General features: G+C 40.1%; 1 protein-coding gene across 4 annotated transcripts in view; it reads left to right on the forward strand.

The window, feature by feature from the left end:
• ube2f (ubiquitin-conjugating enzyme E2F (putative)) overlaps positions 1–15,518 on the forward strand; it is a 128,164-nt gene that overhangs the window by 58,276 nt on the left and 54,370 nt on the right. For 3 of the 4 annotated variants that reach the window (XM_060828065.1, XM_060828064.1, XM_060828067.1), the window contains one exon: positions 13,469–13,534. The exons of the other annotated variant lie outside the window; for it this stretch is intronic. In XM_060828065.1, coding sequence (XP_060684048.1) covers positions 13,469–13,534 — 66 coding nt within the window. The remainder of the gene's footprint in view (positions 1–13,468; positions 13,535–15,518) is intronic. 4 annotated transcript variants of the gene reach the window in all.

A 15,518-nucleotide genomic window follows, 5' to 3' on the forward strand; every position in this document is an offset into this window, starting at 1 on the left:
AGGGCCCATAGCCTTCGCTTTAACCATTTCTTGATATAAGGAATGGATCAAATTGGCTGAAGGCTCTCTAGAGAAAGTAACCTGAATGTAGGAGAGCATCCTTAGTTACGCAAATGTGATAGAGTATGACATTAAGTTTGAGAAGGAGAGAGATCCCTTACAAATGTATATTTAAAGTAGGTTGATTTTAAGGAAATGAGATAAAGTTGAATGTGTTAAACTGGACTGAACTTTAAGACTACGGAAAGCATTATTTAAAGAGCATTGCATGCACTTTCATTTGTATGGTACCTGGTCAACATGTGAACAGGAAGTGCCTGTCTCACGGGCAAGGGAAACTTGCTATGAGAGGAAATCAGAAGAAAGGATTCTCGTCTAGGAAAGCTGATGCTTTCCACAGTGGACAATGATGGCAGACACATCAAAGAGCTTCTTGTACTTGTAGCTAGGGTGGGTGGTGAAAGAGCAGTAGGTGACCATTTAGGAAGACTGTTTGCAGTGAAGAAACTGGTACGAATTATCTTTGCTTTCCAGGATGATTGTGAAAACGCGAGTGGTCTTAGCAGAAGAGAGCAGTGCTTAATGTCGCCTAGTCATCTTTTGAGAAGATTTGTAGCTCAGGTTGAGGATTTGGATATAGGTTTGCTCGCTGAGCTGAAAGGTTTGGATGGTAACACCACTTGTGCAGATATGAATTCAAGTCTGTGTGTTTCATCTTGAAGAAAGAAAGGTGGCTACCATTGTAGGAGAAAACATTTGAGTAAGGTAATTCTGGAGACAAACCTCAAAGGCAGGGTAAGGAAATGATTGAACAGAAAGACAACTGCAAAAGCATTCTATCTCGGCTACATTGAGTTTTTTTTATTGTAAACGTGCAAATGTAATGAGCATTCAGCATTTTACTAGTCTATTGGTCGTTAGGAGAATTAGTGCGTGTGAGAAGCAGGAGTAACTGTGGAGGAGGAACCTACATAGAACTTTAACATAATGAATGGACTTAATGACCCATTTTCTAATGAGTCACTGAGTGGAATGTCAGAATAAGTAAACAGTGATGGGTTATTTCTATCGGTCATTGAGACTGGAATAAAAGGCAAAAAGAGTTAAAAGTGAGGCTGGGAAACAAAAAGCTTGTCTCAGGGAGATTAGAATGTGGAAGTCAGAGTACTTCCACAAGAGAATTAGCTTGTTGCAAAGGGAGAACATTAAATGTAACTGGGGAGTAGAATACTGGGGGAAGGTCATGCAGCTAATGTGGAGATGAATATTTCTACAGTGGTAATACGCTCAATGTGCTGTTTCTGCCTTGTAACAGATTGTGATTTAATGGGTTTTTCCCTGCTGTAATATTACATGTTGCACTCACATCCCTGTGAGTATGTAACTCGATGTTGGAATATTTTACCAAATAAAGTGACATCATGATGAATCAAATTTGGAGAACCCAAAACTCTGATTGTTTGCAAAGTTGTGAGCCATCCCTGCCGGCGGAATACAAAATCAAATTGAGTGAGAGTAAGCTGACTGGTAACTCCAGGTGACTAAACTTGTGCAAGCTTGTCAAATGGCTGTGTCAATCAATCAGGGTGGAGTTGGGCCACACTACTGCATAACATCACAGGACTGTGGGCAACAGTCATTCAGTATTATATCAGGACATTCAAACACTACAAGTATGGCTAAACCTTTCAGAGACTTGAGTGTTGTGATCACAAAGGAAGTGAAGTCGATAAACAAGTGGAAAATTGTGATGGAAAGCAAAAAGTAGATGTTGTCAAGGAGTTAGCGATTCCACCATTCAATTTATCAAACTTTTCTGAAGCACAAAACAAAGAACTTGGAACAGCTCAATAAGCTGACATCTCTCACACAAGGAAGAGGATGAGAAGGGCTGCTTATCCCAAGGTCAGAGAAGCTCTACTAATGTTGTTCAAGACAGCTTGAACAAAGAATGTACCCATCCCCATTCTAGTCCTCCAGGAAAGAAGAGTCGCCTTGTCAAGGAAGCTGGGCCACAAGAGTTCAGCTACAGCGACGGATGACTGGATAGATTCAGGACAAGACACATCATCATCTTGCATGTGATAAGTAGTGAGGGTGCAGCAGTTTCAGCAGCAATGACAGGATAGTCTTGCTCATGTCCCATAAGGCTAGAGATATAGGAGCTGAATTAGGCCATTCAGCCCCTTGAATCTACTCTGCCATTTGATTGTGGCTGACATGTTTCTCAATCCTGTTCACCTGGCTTCTCCTTGTAACCCTTGATACCTTAGTGATCAAGAACTATCTATCGCTGTCTTAAAGACACTGAATGATTTGGCTTCCACAACCCTTTGCGCCAACGAGTTCCACAGATTGACCACCCTCTGGCTGAAGAAATTCCTCCTCCTCTCAGTTCTAAAGGATTGTCCCTTCACTCTGAGGCTGTGCCCTCAGGTCCTAGTCTGTCCTACTAATGGAAACATAATCTCCTCGTCATCGCTATCCAGACCTCTTGGTATTCTGCAGGTTTCAGTGAGATCCCCCCTCATCCTTCTAATCTCCCAACTAGTTCAGACCCATTATTCTCAACTGCTTGTCATATGGTGATCTCTTCATTCCAGGATCATTTTTGTGAACATCCAAGACCTACACATCCATCCATCGGTATGAAACCCAAAACTGCTCATAATATTCCAAATACTAAAGTACTAAACAAGTTCGCTTCGAGGGACATTTTTAATGCACATGATGCTGGACTATTTTCCTTTCTTTTTTGCAACATCACTCTTTGCTCAAAGTGAAAACCTGTAATGACAGAAAGGAGAGTAAGGAATATGTCACAGCTCAGGCTCGCTCCAATATACATGGTGTCAAAATCTGATGCCTCTTGTCGTAGCAAAGTTCAAGAAGCCATGTTGGCGTAGTATGAGGCTAACAAATCCTTGTGGATGTCTTCAGTATTTTTGATCAGGAAAATTTTGTGAATAAAGTGTATCAGTGGAAGAAACCAGGTCTGCACACCCTGATGATGCTGCATTCCAACAACTCCGCCAAGCTCCAGACAACGGGCTTGGGTGATTAGGAACTTGAAAATCCACCAGCAATGAGTGTCTCAGGTTATCAAGGCCATCGATAAGTAGCAAAGAGTACAACACAGTTTTCTAGGCAATATTCATGACACGAGGCTCTTTCTCCTCACTCGTGGGAAGTTAGCGGGGAAATTCCAGCAGAGACAACCATGAACCTTAAGCCGAGATAGATGACAAAGTATGCTGCACAGTGGAACGGACAGATGAAGCACACATCAATGCAGTATATTCTTTAATCAAGAAGACTGATCACCCTGAACAGTCTGATTATTCATTTGCTCACTTGTTTGTTTCTCCAGCAGAAGCCTGAAAGGGCATAGAGATGCTCTAGGATTTCACACTGCAGCACAAAGTGTGGAGAACAGCAGCCAGAATCTCCTGGGGTTATTGACCAAGATCTGGAGCCAGTCAGCAGACTGTATTCTGTAGAGGAACATTATCTGTCACAGAATGGTATTGAGTTGAAGGACATAAAGACATTGGGCCAGAATCCAAAAAAGTAGAAACATTGACCTTGTCAACCAGGTTCTATCCATCTACAGCTATGAGGGCTGTCAGCATTACAAAGCATCCACATACCTGCTAGTCTGAGCTAATGTCCAGCAAATGTAACATTGTATCCTGCAATTCATTCTGTTAACCTAATGTACTCCTATAGTACAATCTGCCTGTAAAGCACATCAGTCAACGGTGTCACGTGTACTAAGGTATAATTAAATAATGAATCAGATCAGTCAAATCAAAGTATCTGGGGAATAGCTCCAAAACACAGATTAATTTGGTCTTGGGAGTACTGCAGTTATTGAACAGAATCAGGACCCAGGCTATTCTTCACTTCTCCATCTTGCTTTCAGTGACAGTATTTAAGCTTTCACTCGCTTACACACTGGGTAGATTGTCGAGTGCATAATAAGCTGTCAAACGTTGAAGAAATGCTGACGGCAATCTTCCGATCAGGGAAAGCGAGTTTGTTGCCAAACAATATTTTTATAATGAAGCTGTTGCTCTTAACATAGTGTTGCAGAAAAAGATGAGCTTTTAGAAACTTGGGAAAAGCCAGGGTGAGACAGTTTTGACTATTTCAAATGGATTAGCTCAAATCTCGACCAATCAACTTTCACTTCAACATGAATTCAATTCTCCCTTTATACTATTTACACTGCCAGCTTCAATTTTTTTCTCTCTAGTGAGTCACATCTCTTTTCATATTAAGTGGAAATGTTTTCCTCTACACTCCCTTTATGCTGTGTATGAAAACAGGAAACCATATGAGTTACGTTTGGTGAGGCAGGTTGTAATATTCATAGGCAGTGTATAATGTTCAAGAACATACCTGTCCTCCTTCCTTCAGTCAGATGATTCACATTGAAATGTCAGTGCAACAATGGTCTATTCTGATAAGAATTCACTGAGGCTGAACCAAGAGAAATATTTCAATATGTTTTCCCCCTCCTTGCTCTGCACCCAATTGTATGCCTTGATTTAAGACGAACACCAGGCCTTTGGTGTCAGTATGAGCCACTATCCTGTTGGCTTCAGCTGATAAGATCCACTTAGTAACAATATTTGCCGCAACAGTAATTGTAACTGTAGTAGTGCCATTGTCGAGCTGACATCTATCTGCCCTGTGGGTACTTCACATTGGTAGGTCTGGTCCGATGTTAAGGATGTGTGTCGATGCCATGCAGGTAGACAGTTTAAAATAAAGCAAGTTCCTTACCCTCCTGGGGTTCAACTCCCACAATACCATCCTGGTGTGGGGGAGTCCAAAACTAGACGGCATAGGTTTAGGGTGAGAGGGGAAAGATATAAAAAAGACCTAAGGGGCAACTATTTCATGCAGAGAGTAGTGCGTGTATGGAATGAGCTGCCAGAGGAAGTGGTGAAGGCTGATATACCCATCCAGATGCCTAATAAATGTTGTAATTATATGAATAGGAAGGGTTTAGAGGGATGGGGCCAAGTGCTGGCAAACAGGACTAGATCAGGTTAGGATATCTGGTCGGCATGGACGAGTTGGACCAAAGAGTCTGTTTCCATGCTGTACGTCTCTGTGCCTCTATGACTGAATATACAGGTGGATGAAGGAAGAAATAAATACAAATTTCTGACAGAATGCAATGAACCTCCATGCATCCTAAGTTTCTTGACTTGCTGAGTGTTTGCAGAATTCTCCTTGTATTTGTACTTCAGGTTTCCAGCACCTCAAAATGGTAGGGTCACACAGTGTAGAGGAGGATCTTCAGTCCATCAAACCTAAACCAAGAAAAGTAACTTTAAATCTAAACCTGTCCCATTTTCAAGTGCTCATTGAGGTACATACATTTTAAAACTTGAGGTTTCCTGCCTCAAGCACCCCCACAGGCAGCACATTCTAGATTCCCAACACCCTCTGCGTGAAAAAGATTTTCCTCAAATTCCCTCTAAACCTCTTGCCTTTCACCTTCAAATTATGTCACTTATTATTGATGCTTCAACTAAGGGAAATAGCTGCTTTCTGTCCACCCTGTCCATGCCCCTCATAACCTTCACCTCAGCTCCCCTATCAGCTATCTCTTTTTTCTAAGAAAACAGCTTGAGTTCATCCAGTCTTACCTCATAGCTGAACCTCTCCATCCTAGACAACGTTCTGGTGAATTTCCTCTGCACCCCCCTCCAGTGTATTCACATCCTTCCCATAATGCAGTTATCAGAACTGCACATAGTACTCTAGTTATAGACTAACATCCTGTATAGGTCCAACCTGACCTCCCTGCTCCTAAAATGTTTTTTAATTAACCTGTTTTTATTGCTATTATACACCTCCTGAAGCAAATTGGACTTCTACAGCACCATAAGAACCCATCCAAAGTTTCAGGAAGAAGCAGCAACATTGGTCAGTATGGGGAGTGAACCCAAGACCTTGATGTTAACAGCACCACTGTCTAACCATCTCAGCTTACCAGCCACCTACCACAACTGAAAAAGTTGCAGCTTTAACTATTAGGGAGAAAGTGAGGACTGCAGATGCTAGAGCTCAGAGTCAGAGTGTGGTGCTGGAAAAGCACAACAGGTCAGGCAGCATCCAAGGAGCAGGAGAGTCGAAGTTTTGAACATGAGCTCTTCGTAGCCTTAATTATTAGCCTATTCTGCCACCTTCAGAGATCTGTGGACAAGCATCCCAAGATTCCTTTGAGCTTCCTTGTGTCCAACTCTACTCCATTGCCTTATTGCTTCTTCAAGAGTATGTCACCTTCTACTTTGCAAGGTTAAAATCTAGTACTTGTACTATTCCATTATTTTTGTAAGGCATTGGAGGATTTCAAATTCAGTTTTTAATTTCCCTCTTTCCCTTTATCTAGCCCTAGTTAGGGAACTGCCTGCAGCTACAAACCCCTGCCCCCCATCTCTGTGTCTCTTGTTCCTTCGGTGTGTCAGTTCTATAGAAATACACCCTGATCTTGGGGAAATCTCTCACTAGTGACTGCTGTTTACACCCCTCGTTGCCTGTTTTAAAGATTTGTACATTCACTTGGACCTCTAACTACTTTCACCTCCCCCTCCCCTTTAAAAACTCTGCTCAGGTTCCCCTGTTGAAAACAAAAAGTCAATCTTAAGGTTACTTTTTGTTTGTCAGTTAAATTGTGTTTAGTCTTCTATTCATTCATCAACAAAAACTTGCATTTATGTGGCACCCAGAAATAGTGACATGTACCAAGGGAGTTATCAAATATAAGTTTGTCATCAAACCTGCAAGGCACATTCCAGGACAAATGACCAAAATCTTCGTCAAAGAAGTAGGGTTTAAGGAGCAACTTAAATAAAGGAAAGAGAAGTTTGGAGTTGCACAAGTTTATGGAGGGAATTCCACAACATGGGAGCATGGCAACTGAAGTTACAACCTCCAGTGGATTAGCAATTAAGATCTAGTCAGACAAGACAGACGTTTTGGGAGTACAGAGCTCCTGGAATGTTGTAGGGTTTGAAAGAAGCTGCACAGATGTGGGACAGAGGAGTGAGGCAGTGAAAGGATTTGGAAACAGGGATGGGGATTTTAAAGCTGAGGCACTGTTAGACCAGGAGCCAGTGGTCAATAAAACTTTCAGCAACTGTACACTGAACTTGTCAGGGAATTCACATGTAACTTGAAACAAACTGTTCATTGGATGGCCGTAAGTGTTCTGCGTCTGCCAAATCATTCAGCTAAGTAAAAAGAAAAGAAAAATATTCTCAAGGAAAATATTTTCATTATTTCGAGGTTGAAATACTGTTTTATTGGATATTTCAAAGTGTTGCGATTTCTGCCTTGTTAAACTTGTATCTGCAGTGTCCCTGTAATATTACTAATAGAACTGTACAAAGTGTTATGATCGTCACAAGTGACATGCTGCAACACGTATTGTGAAAACTTGCATTTGACTCAATGTGCTTATGACATTTTATATTGAAAGAATTCTTATTGTTTATCCTGGTACACACAATATTTGACTAATTGCATGCAGGAAAAGGAAGGTTAGCCACTCATCCTTCCCTTAGGTAGAGGGGAAGAGCAATTTCCAGGCAAGGAAAGTAGGTCTCCCTAATTGGCATCTGGACACTCTGTGCTTGCTTTTCCTCTTTGAAACAGACTACTATCAATCTGTTTTAGACAACCTTGTTTAGCTATTTCCCTCTGTCCATGAGTCACTTCATACTTTTAGCTATTTTTCATATTTAATCTAATTTCTGTAAAAGTGAGCTGATTATTGCAATAAGACTATAAGGCATATAAACAGAAGTAGGCCATTTGGTCCATCCAGCTTGCTATATCACATTTGTATTTGCACTTTACATGTTAAAAGTACCTAATCTAAACTGATACTCTGTATACGAAAACAAATGACATTTAAAATGCATAATCTTTTAATGTACTTGTGAGGCTCAACCTAGAAAGCAGCAAATAGATTTTGTTTCTAATACCACAGGTAAAGGAGCAGTCCTCAAGCACCTATTATATCTACAGTAATTTACCAAGTACAGCGTACCATTGTTATGGAACTGGGCTAGCAACTCAATTCCATGTAACAAGTTCTAAAACTGAATTCACTAAATCTTGTAAATCAAGTACTAGCAACAGAAACAATGATCAGTGGTCAAACTGCCATTCGCCTGAAGAGATCAGTTCCTACATTGGCTGCCAGTTAAGCTGTGCAATCCTCCAAAGTCACTGCAGCCCTCCAATTTTGGCCTCCCACATGCCCTCTATTTTAATTGTTCCACAACTGTAACAATGTTTTCAGTCATCTAAAATTTCTTTCCTTGACCCCTCTGCCTCTGCGACCTTCTTGAAGATGCTCCTTGAAATTTAATTCCTTCTCAAAGCATCTGATCATTTGCTGATCATATGACTGTCAAACTTTAATTGGTAATGCTGCTGCAAAGTTCTTCACTGTGGTAAGCAGTTAGTTGTTTGGTTCCACAGAAAAGGCTACTCCCTTGTTTGCTTCCTTTGTATATTTCCCAATTTTAAGGATCTTTCCTTCTAGAAAAATTTTTGGACACCTGCTTTAATCGAGGTTTTATTGAAACATTTCTCATTCGAGCATCTGAAAACTTTTGTTTTCAATATGCACCTTGGTTCTCTTTGTAATTATAAAAAGGGTCTGAGTCCACTAGGCCACTCTTCGTTGATCAATGAAACAATATATTGTTTGATTTGTCATCATACTCTCACTTTGATCTAAAACAAAACTGTTCTGAAGAAGCTCACTCGACCTGAAACATTAACTGATTTCTCTCCTGAGATTCTGCCAGTACTACTAAGTTTTTCCAGCAATTTTGTATTTTTGTTTGATTTCCAGCAACCACCGTTCGTTCAAGTTTTCTTGTATTTAAGACTTTGTCCTGAGAAGGTTTTTGGGTTATTTTATATTGAGCTGGTGCCAATACGTCTGTTAATCTTAGTCAGAAGGGTTCACTCCCCACATCTCCGGTCAGAGTTGACCATGCCATATAGGTATCACATGGGGGTAGTTTGTGTTTTGATATAGTAGGTCAATGAGCCAGTCCTTTTTGCATTGAGTCATTTGAGATGTACAGACCCTTTGACCCGACTCATCCATGTTGACCAGATATCCTATCCTAATTTGGTCCCATTTGCTAGCATTTACCCATGTCCCTCTAAACCCTTCCTATTCATATAATCATCCAGATACCTTTTAAACGTTGCAATTGTACTAACCGCCACCACTTCCTCTGGCAGCCCATTCCATACACGCACCACCCTGTGCTTGAAAAAGTTGCCTCTTAGGCTGCTTTTTAAATTTTCCCTTTCTCGTCCTAAACCTGTGCTCTCTAATTCTGGACGACCCCAGCTCAGGGACAAGACCTTGTCTGTTTACCTATCCATGCCCCTATGATTTTATAAATCTCTATAAGATCACCCTTCAGCCTCCGACACTCCAGGGGAAATAGTCCCAGCCTGTACAGCCTCTTGCTATAGCTCTAATCCTCCAGCCCTGGTAATACCTTCTAAATCTTTTCTGAACCCTCTGGTCTAAGGCACACTGTCTGCAACTGGATCCTCTGTTTCCTGACCCATAGGCCACAATCAGTGAAGACTAGGGACAATATTTCATCCTCACTTATACTTCACTCTGGAGCCCCCAAGGGTGCGTATTCTGCCCCCTGCTGTACCCACTGTATACCCATGACTGTGTCGCCAAATACCAGAGTAATGCCTTTTACAAATTCGCTGATTACACCACCATAGTCGGTCGAATCTCAGATGGCAATGAAACAGACTACAAACGGGAGGTGGAAGACCTGGAAAAATGGTGCACTGAGAACAACCTAGCTCTCAATGCCAGCAAAACCAAGGAACTCATTATTGACTTTCAGTGGAATGTTACTCATGCCCCCCCTAAACATTAACAGCAGAGATGGAACGAGTGGAGAGTGTCAAGCTCCTGGGAGTGATCATCCACAACAAGCTTTTTTTGGACTCTTCATGTGGATGCATTGGTTCCAAAGGCCCAACAATGTCTCCTCTTCCTCAGGCAGCTGAGGAAATTTGGCATGACAGCGAATACCGTTGTCACCTTTTTATAGGTGCGCCATCAAGAGCATTCTGTCTGGATGTATCACTACCTGGTATGCTAACTGTACCATTCAAGATCAGAGACCGTTACAGGGAGTGATGAACTTGGCCTGGACAATCACAAAGGCCAATCTCCCACCTATAGAATCAATCTACCAGGCCCGCTGTCAAGGAAAGGCCGCCAGCATTCTCAAAGATCCATCCCACCCTTCAATGTTTTTCTACAACCTCTACCATCAGGGAAAAGGTACAAAAGCCTGAGCACATGCACCAGCTGGTTTTGTAATAGTTTCTACCCTAGTGTTGTTAGAATATTAAATGGACACTCAAACTCTTAACATTTGCCGGTACCTGTGTTTTTTTGTTTTTGCTGCTGTTTACCTATTATTTACTATCTAAGTTATTTAACTATGCGATCTGCCTGTATTGCTCGCAAGGCAAAAAGCTGTTCACTGTGCCTCAGTACACGTGGCAACCAATCTAATAAACCAGTCCTTTCTCCATTTCAGTCTGTAATCAAAATCCAGAAGAGTAAAATGATATGATCTTCAGAAGTTGAACGTGGTATTTGTTTCCACCAATTGTTTCTGTATGGTGAAATCTTCTCCTGACTCTTGCAATCTACTCACTTAAGAAAGTGCAGTTGATTCTGCTGCTCTTCTCGGTATTGGGCCTGCAGTAACCATTCCTTGTGACGTATTGCCACATCCATTATTTCAGTTTTACATTTGGGAGCTGTCCTCGAGACAGAAAGGGCCTGCATCCGAACAGACAGCCTGGGCAAGATGAGTTTTGCAAACACACTCTCATCAGCCTGTTTGCGAACCTACTGGACTCCAGGGATAAATACCCAGTCGAATCAATTGCCCCACTCCATTGCCAGAACGATGTTGAACAAACTTTTTTTCATCATTTTATAGATTTTTGTATTAAAAAAATCTCCTACATCAGAATTGTACCTTTCAAGACAAAGAATTTCCATTTTTTTTTGTTATTTTTTGTTAAGATGTTTTTGAGAGCATTTGCATTTTTTTGTTTGTTTTTGTCTGTTGAATACAGTCACTGATTCAACAACATTTGCTGTAGGTGTTCATTCACAAAAATGGGTTAAATATTTAGTGATAACATTTTTAAAGCCTGATAACTGATTTTCTCAGAAGATAAGAGCCTGATCATAAAGTCTGCATTGAGAAATATGATGGGTTTCCAGATACAGTCTCAAAAAAGTTAATGCAAATTTTGGATCTTTCAATTCCCTCTAGTTCCCCTCCCCTAGTTATAAACCCAACATGTTTTATCACATAATACCTCTGCCTCTCTCTTTCAAGAACTTTATTAATGTCAGATTAAAAACAGACCATGCTAGAAATACTCAGCAGGTCTGACAGCATCTGTGAACAGAGAAAGCTGAGTTAAGGTTTCAGGTCAAGAATCTATCTTCAGAACATTGTATTTGACCTTTTAATTCACCGTTTTCAAATATACCCTCTTTAATTTCTATCCATTGCATTTATATACTGTTGCCTTGTTCTTCTGCCCAGTGTCTCTAACCTTGCAAATATCTACATTAATTCTGCATCTGCCTGATGGTTTTACAGTTTTCCTGGCCAAATCATATTTTGTGTCATCAGTAAACTTTGAAATTGTTGCTGATACTCAAATCTAACTTTTTCTAGTATTTCACGTGTGAGACATTTAATGAAATGGAATCAAAAGATCCAGATATATTGCTGCATTTGTTTTTGTCATTTCTTACACAAAATATACTGGAGTGTCCAAACAAGACTTTACAAATCCACGTCATCCTTCCCTTGATTAATCCATGTTTTCCAAAAAGTTTTATTTAATGAAATTTAGGAGTTTCTCCCAGGTGATGTTTAACTATCTTGATCTATGATTACTGTGGTCATCCTCTCTTTGAATAAAATTGTTTCATCAACATTGCATATTTAAAGAGAATTTGACAACTGTGATTAAAAAGAAACAAAATGATGGAGAAACTTAACAGATCTGGCAGCATCTGTAAAGTGAGAAACAGTTAACATTTTGAGTCTGAACTCTGGGTTCTAAAGAAGAGACGTATCAGACTTAAAACATTAACTCTATTTCTGTCACCACAGATGCTGGCAGGCCTCCTGAATTTCTTCAGCATCTAGGTTTGTATTTCAGATTTTCAGTATCTGGCATTTTGCTTTTGTGACTGGAGCCTTTGTCTGCATTCTGAGTACTTTCAATAGCGAGGGTACAATGATCAGAATCCAGTTACTGAACCAGATTTTTATTTGCTTCTATTAATTGTTCACATCAACCTCTACATTGTCACTTTTTGTTTATCTGTTTAACAATTAAAAGGTTTTGTCTAATAAATTTACCATGGCATTATGTTCCACACACCCTTCAGAGGGATTTTCACATCACTTTCTAATAATATCTGTTCATCTTGTCAATCTTCCACTGCACTTTCTATATTTCTCACATTTTATTTTAATACTGTTGAAGATATTTTATCATGTGCCTCCTTTTTGAATCTTTTTAATTTTTGATTATTTATGGTTCTCAGTCTGTTGATGCCTTCTTAAGAATGTATTTATCTTGTTGTTTATTTTTTCCAATTTAAACATCTCCATTGCCAATTCATCATCATGTTTGCAAACCACTCCATTTAGTTAATTTGAAACAGAACTTATTTTCTTCAAATTCTGTTTTTTTTTCTGCCCAGTACACTTATTGATACATGCTTCTTTCCTTGCCCTGGATGTTGTGGTCAAAAATCCCCTTATTTCTGTATTTTTGGCTTGAGTTATTCATCCTAATTGCTTTACCAGAAGTAAGCGGTCAATCTTTATCACACAATCCAGATGATTGCTGTTACCCTTGTGAATGGTCTTTGTCAGGACAATGAATTGCTAGCAAATTGTTGCCAGGTCTTTGGTCTAATTAGATTATTTACAAAGTAGATCACTATTAACCATGTTCTGATGGTTTAAACCCATTATTGGACAGTTTATTACTTATTTCTGTGTTCTGCCTTAAACAATACTACAGAAAAAGACCACTTTTAAGAATGTATTTACTCGGAGAACTGATTGCAGTAATATACATGCCCATGAAGATTGAGATTAATAAAATCTGGATGCTAGAATTATAGTTTTAGATGCCAGAAAAATGAGCTTCCGTGGGAGAGTCATTCTATCAGCAGGATAGGCTTAAATGGACATTTTGATGCATAAAGGGATGAGTTGAGTGGCCTTTTTGAGTTTTTTTTTATCTTTACACCTTTTTGGTTTTGAGTGCTGACTTTACTTGCATTCACTCCATTTATTGATTTTTATCTTTACAGGCACATGTAAATTGGATTTCCCTGATGCAAACAAACTTTATTCCTTCCAGCTGAATGTCATGCCAGGTAATTTTTACTAACCTGATAAACCAATTTCTTGACAGTGGTGTAGAAATGATTAAGATCACATGAATCCCCTAGTGTTACACTGAATTGGTCCAGATCTGTGTGTTTATGTAACACTAGGTTATAGTCCAACAGGTTTATTCGGAAGGACAAGCTTTCGGAGCGCTGCAGCTTTGTCAGGTAGCGAGAGGGGCAGGACCATAGGACGCAGGATTTATAGTGGAAGATCAAAGTTTGACTTCCAAGTAAACCTGTTGCACACTATCCTGGTTTGTGATTTTTAACTCTGTCCACCCCAGTCCAACACAGGCACCTCTACATAATGTTTATGTAATAATCAGGCTTTCTTGCTGCCATAAAGTGTACAGTATATTGTAGTGCTTGATTTAAGGAACAAAGTGGTGGCATAGTTGTCATGTCACAGGATTTAATTCAAAATTCCAGGCTAATGTTCTTTGCACATGGGTTCAAATCCCATCAAGACAGAGTTTGAAATTTGAATTCAGTATTATCAGGAATGAAAGATCAGTCTTCTGTGATTGTTGTAAAAAAATCATTGAGTTCATTAATATCCTTTGAAATCTGCCATCCTTATCTGGTCTGGCCTGTATCTGACTCCATGCAGCAACGGAGTTTACATTGCCCAATTAAGGATGGGCAATAAATGCTGACCTACCCAGTAATTCCAACATCCCAGAAGTGAATAAAACAAAAACTGAGAAGCTGATTTATTCATGATAATGGAACACTCAGCACTGATTTGAGAAGATCATGGCTTCAAGACTCAGTCAAGACACAAGTGCATAAACGAGGCTGATCCGTTTAAGCAGAGTACTGAAGTGTCCAGCACAGTGCGGGAAATATTTAAGCAAGACTCTTCAACACACACACACACACACACACACACACACACACACACACACACACACACACACACACTGATGAATGGATTCTGTGCATATCCAACTGCTATGAGTGGGCATCTACAATGTCTAAAATCATTGAATCCATGAAAGGACCTGCATAGTCGACATGTAACAGAATCCAAGGTTTATTCAGCTATTTCCACAAATTGGGGAAGATTGCTGGCACTAATTTTTGCCTTTGTCAGGGCACTGCCTCACCAAGATGACTATGTCTGAGTCCAAGTCTGGCCACCAAACATAACTTTTTGCAACATCTTCATGATGCAAACTCTTGGACGGCTCTGTTGGAGTTTCAGCCAGTATTTGGGATGGCAAACTTTGATTGTAACAATCTCTTTCACTCCCCATAACAAAATGATGGCGTCAACCATGAGCTGGTCCCTTAAGGTCCAAGGAGGTTTTAATTCTAGCTGCGAAGGCCCTCTGGTTTTCCCCATTAATACCAATCCTTTCTGTTTAGAAAGGACTGGATTTGTGTCCAAAGTCTGATATTGTTCGCTGTGACTGGTCACTTGACAGAAAATTGTGTCACAACCAACTCTTCCATTGGGGGTTCCACAATTCCAACTGAAGGTGGCTCAGTGCATCAGCATTTGCTACTCAGCCTCCCAGATGGTTGTAATTGTAACCACTTTAGTATTAGAGCACACTGCTGAATGCAGTCCAAAGATGTAAGCGTCACTGCCTTATCCTCTTCAAGCAGACTGAGCAGGGTTTTTTGTGGTCCATGATTATCAAAATGTTTCACCTATAAAGGTATTGGTGGAACTCCAAATATGACCGCCACTCCTTCATTTACAATTTGGGTGTATTTATGCTGTGCATTACCCAAAGTCATAGATGCATAAGCTATTGAACATTCTTCTCCAGTGGGTCACCAATGAGCTAATACTACCCCAATGCCATATAAGGAGGCATTGCATGTCAATAACATCTTTCTTGGGATCATAGTGTGACAAAATGTTTGTGGATGATTGTTGTTCTTTCAATTCATTGAAAGTTCGGGCCTGTCTTTTAGACCATTTCCAAGGCTGACCCTTAATTAAACAGTTGATGGA

Source organism: Hemiscyllium ocellatum, chromosome 7 (genome assembly GCF_020745735.1).
Source record: "Hemiscyllium ocellatum isolate sHemOce1 chromosome 7, sHemOce1.pat.X.cur, whole genome shotgun sequence".
NCBI classification, from domain to species: domain Eukaryota; kingdom Metazoa; phylum Chordata; class Chondrichthyes; order Orectolobiformes; family Hemiscylliidae; genus Hemiscyllium; species Hemiscyllium ocellatum.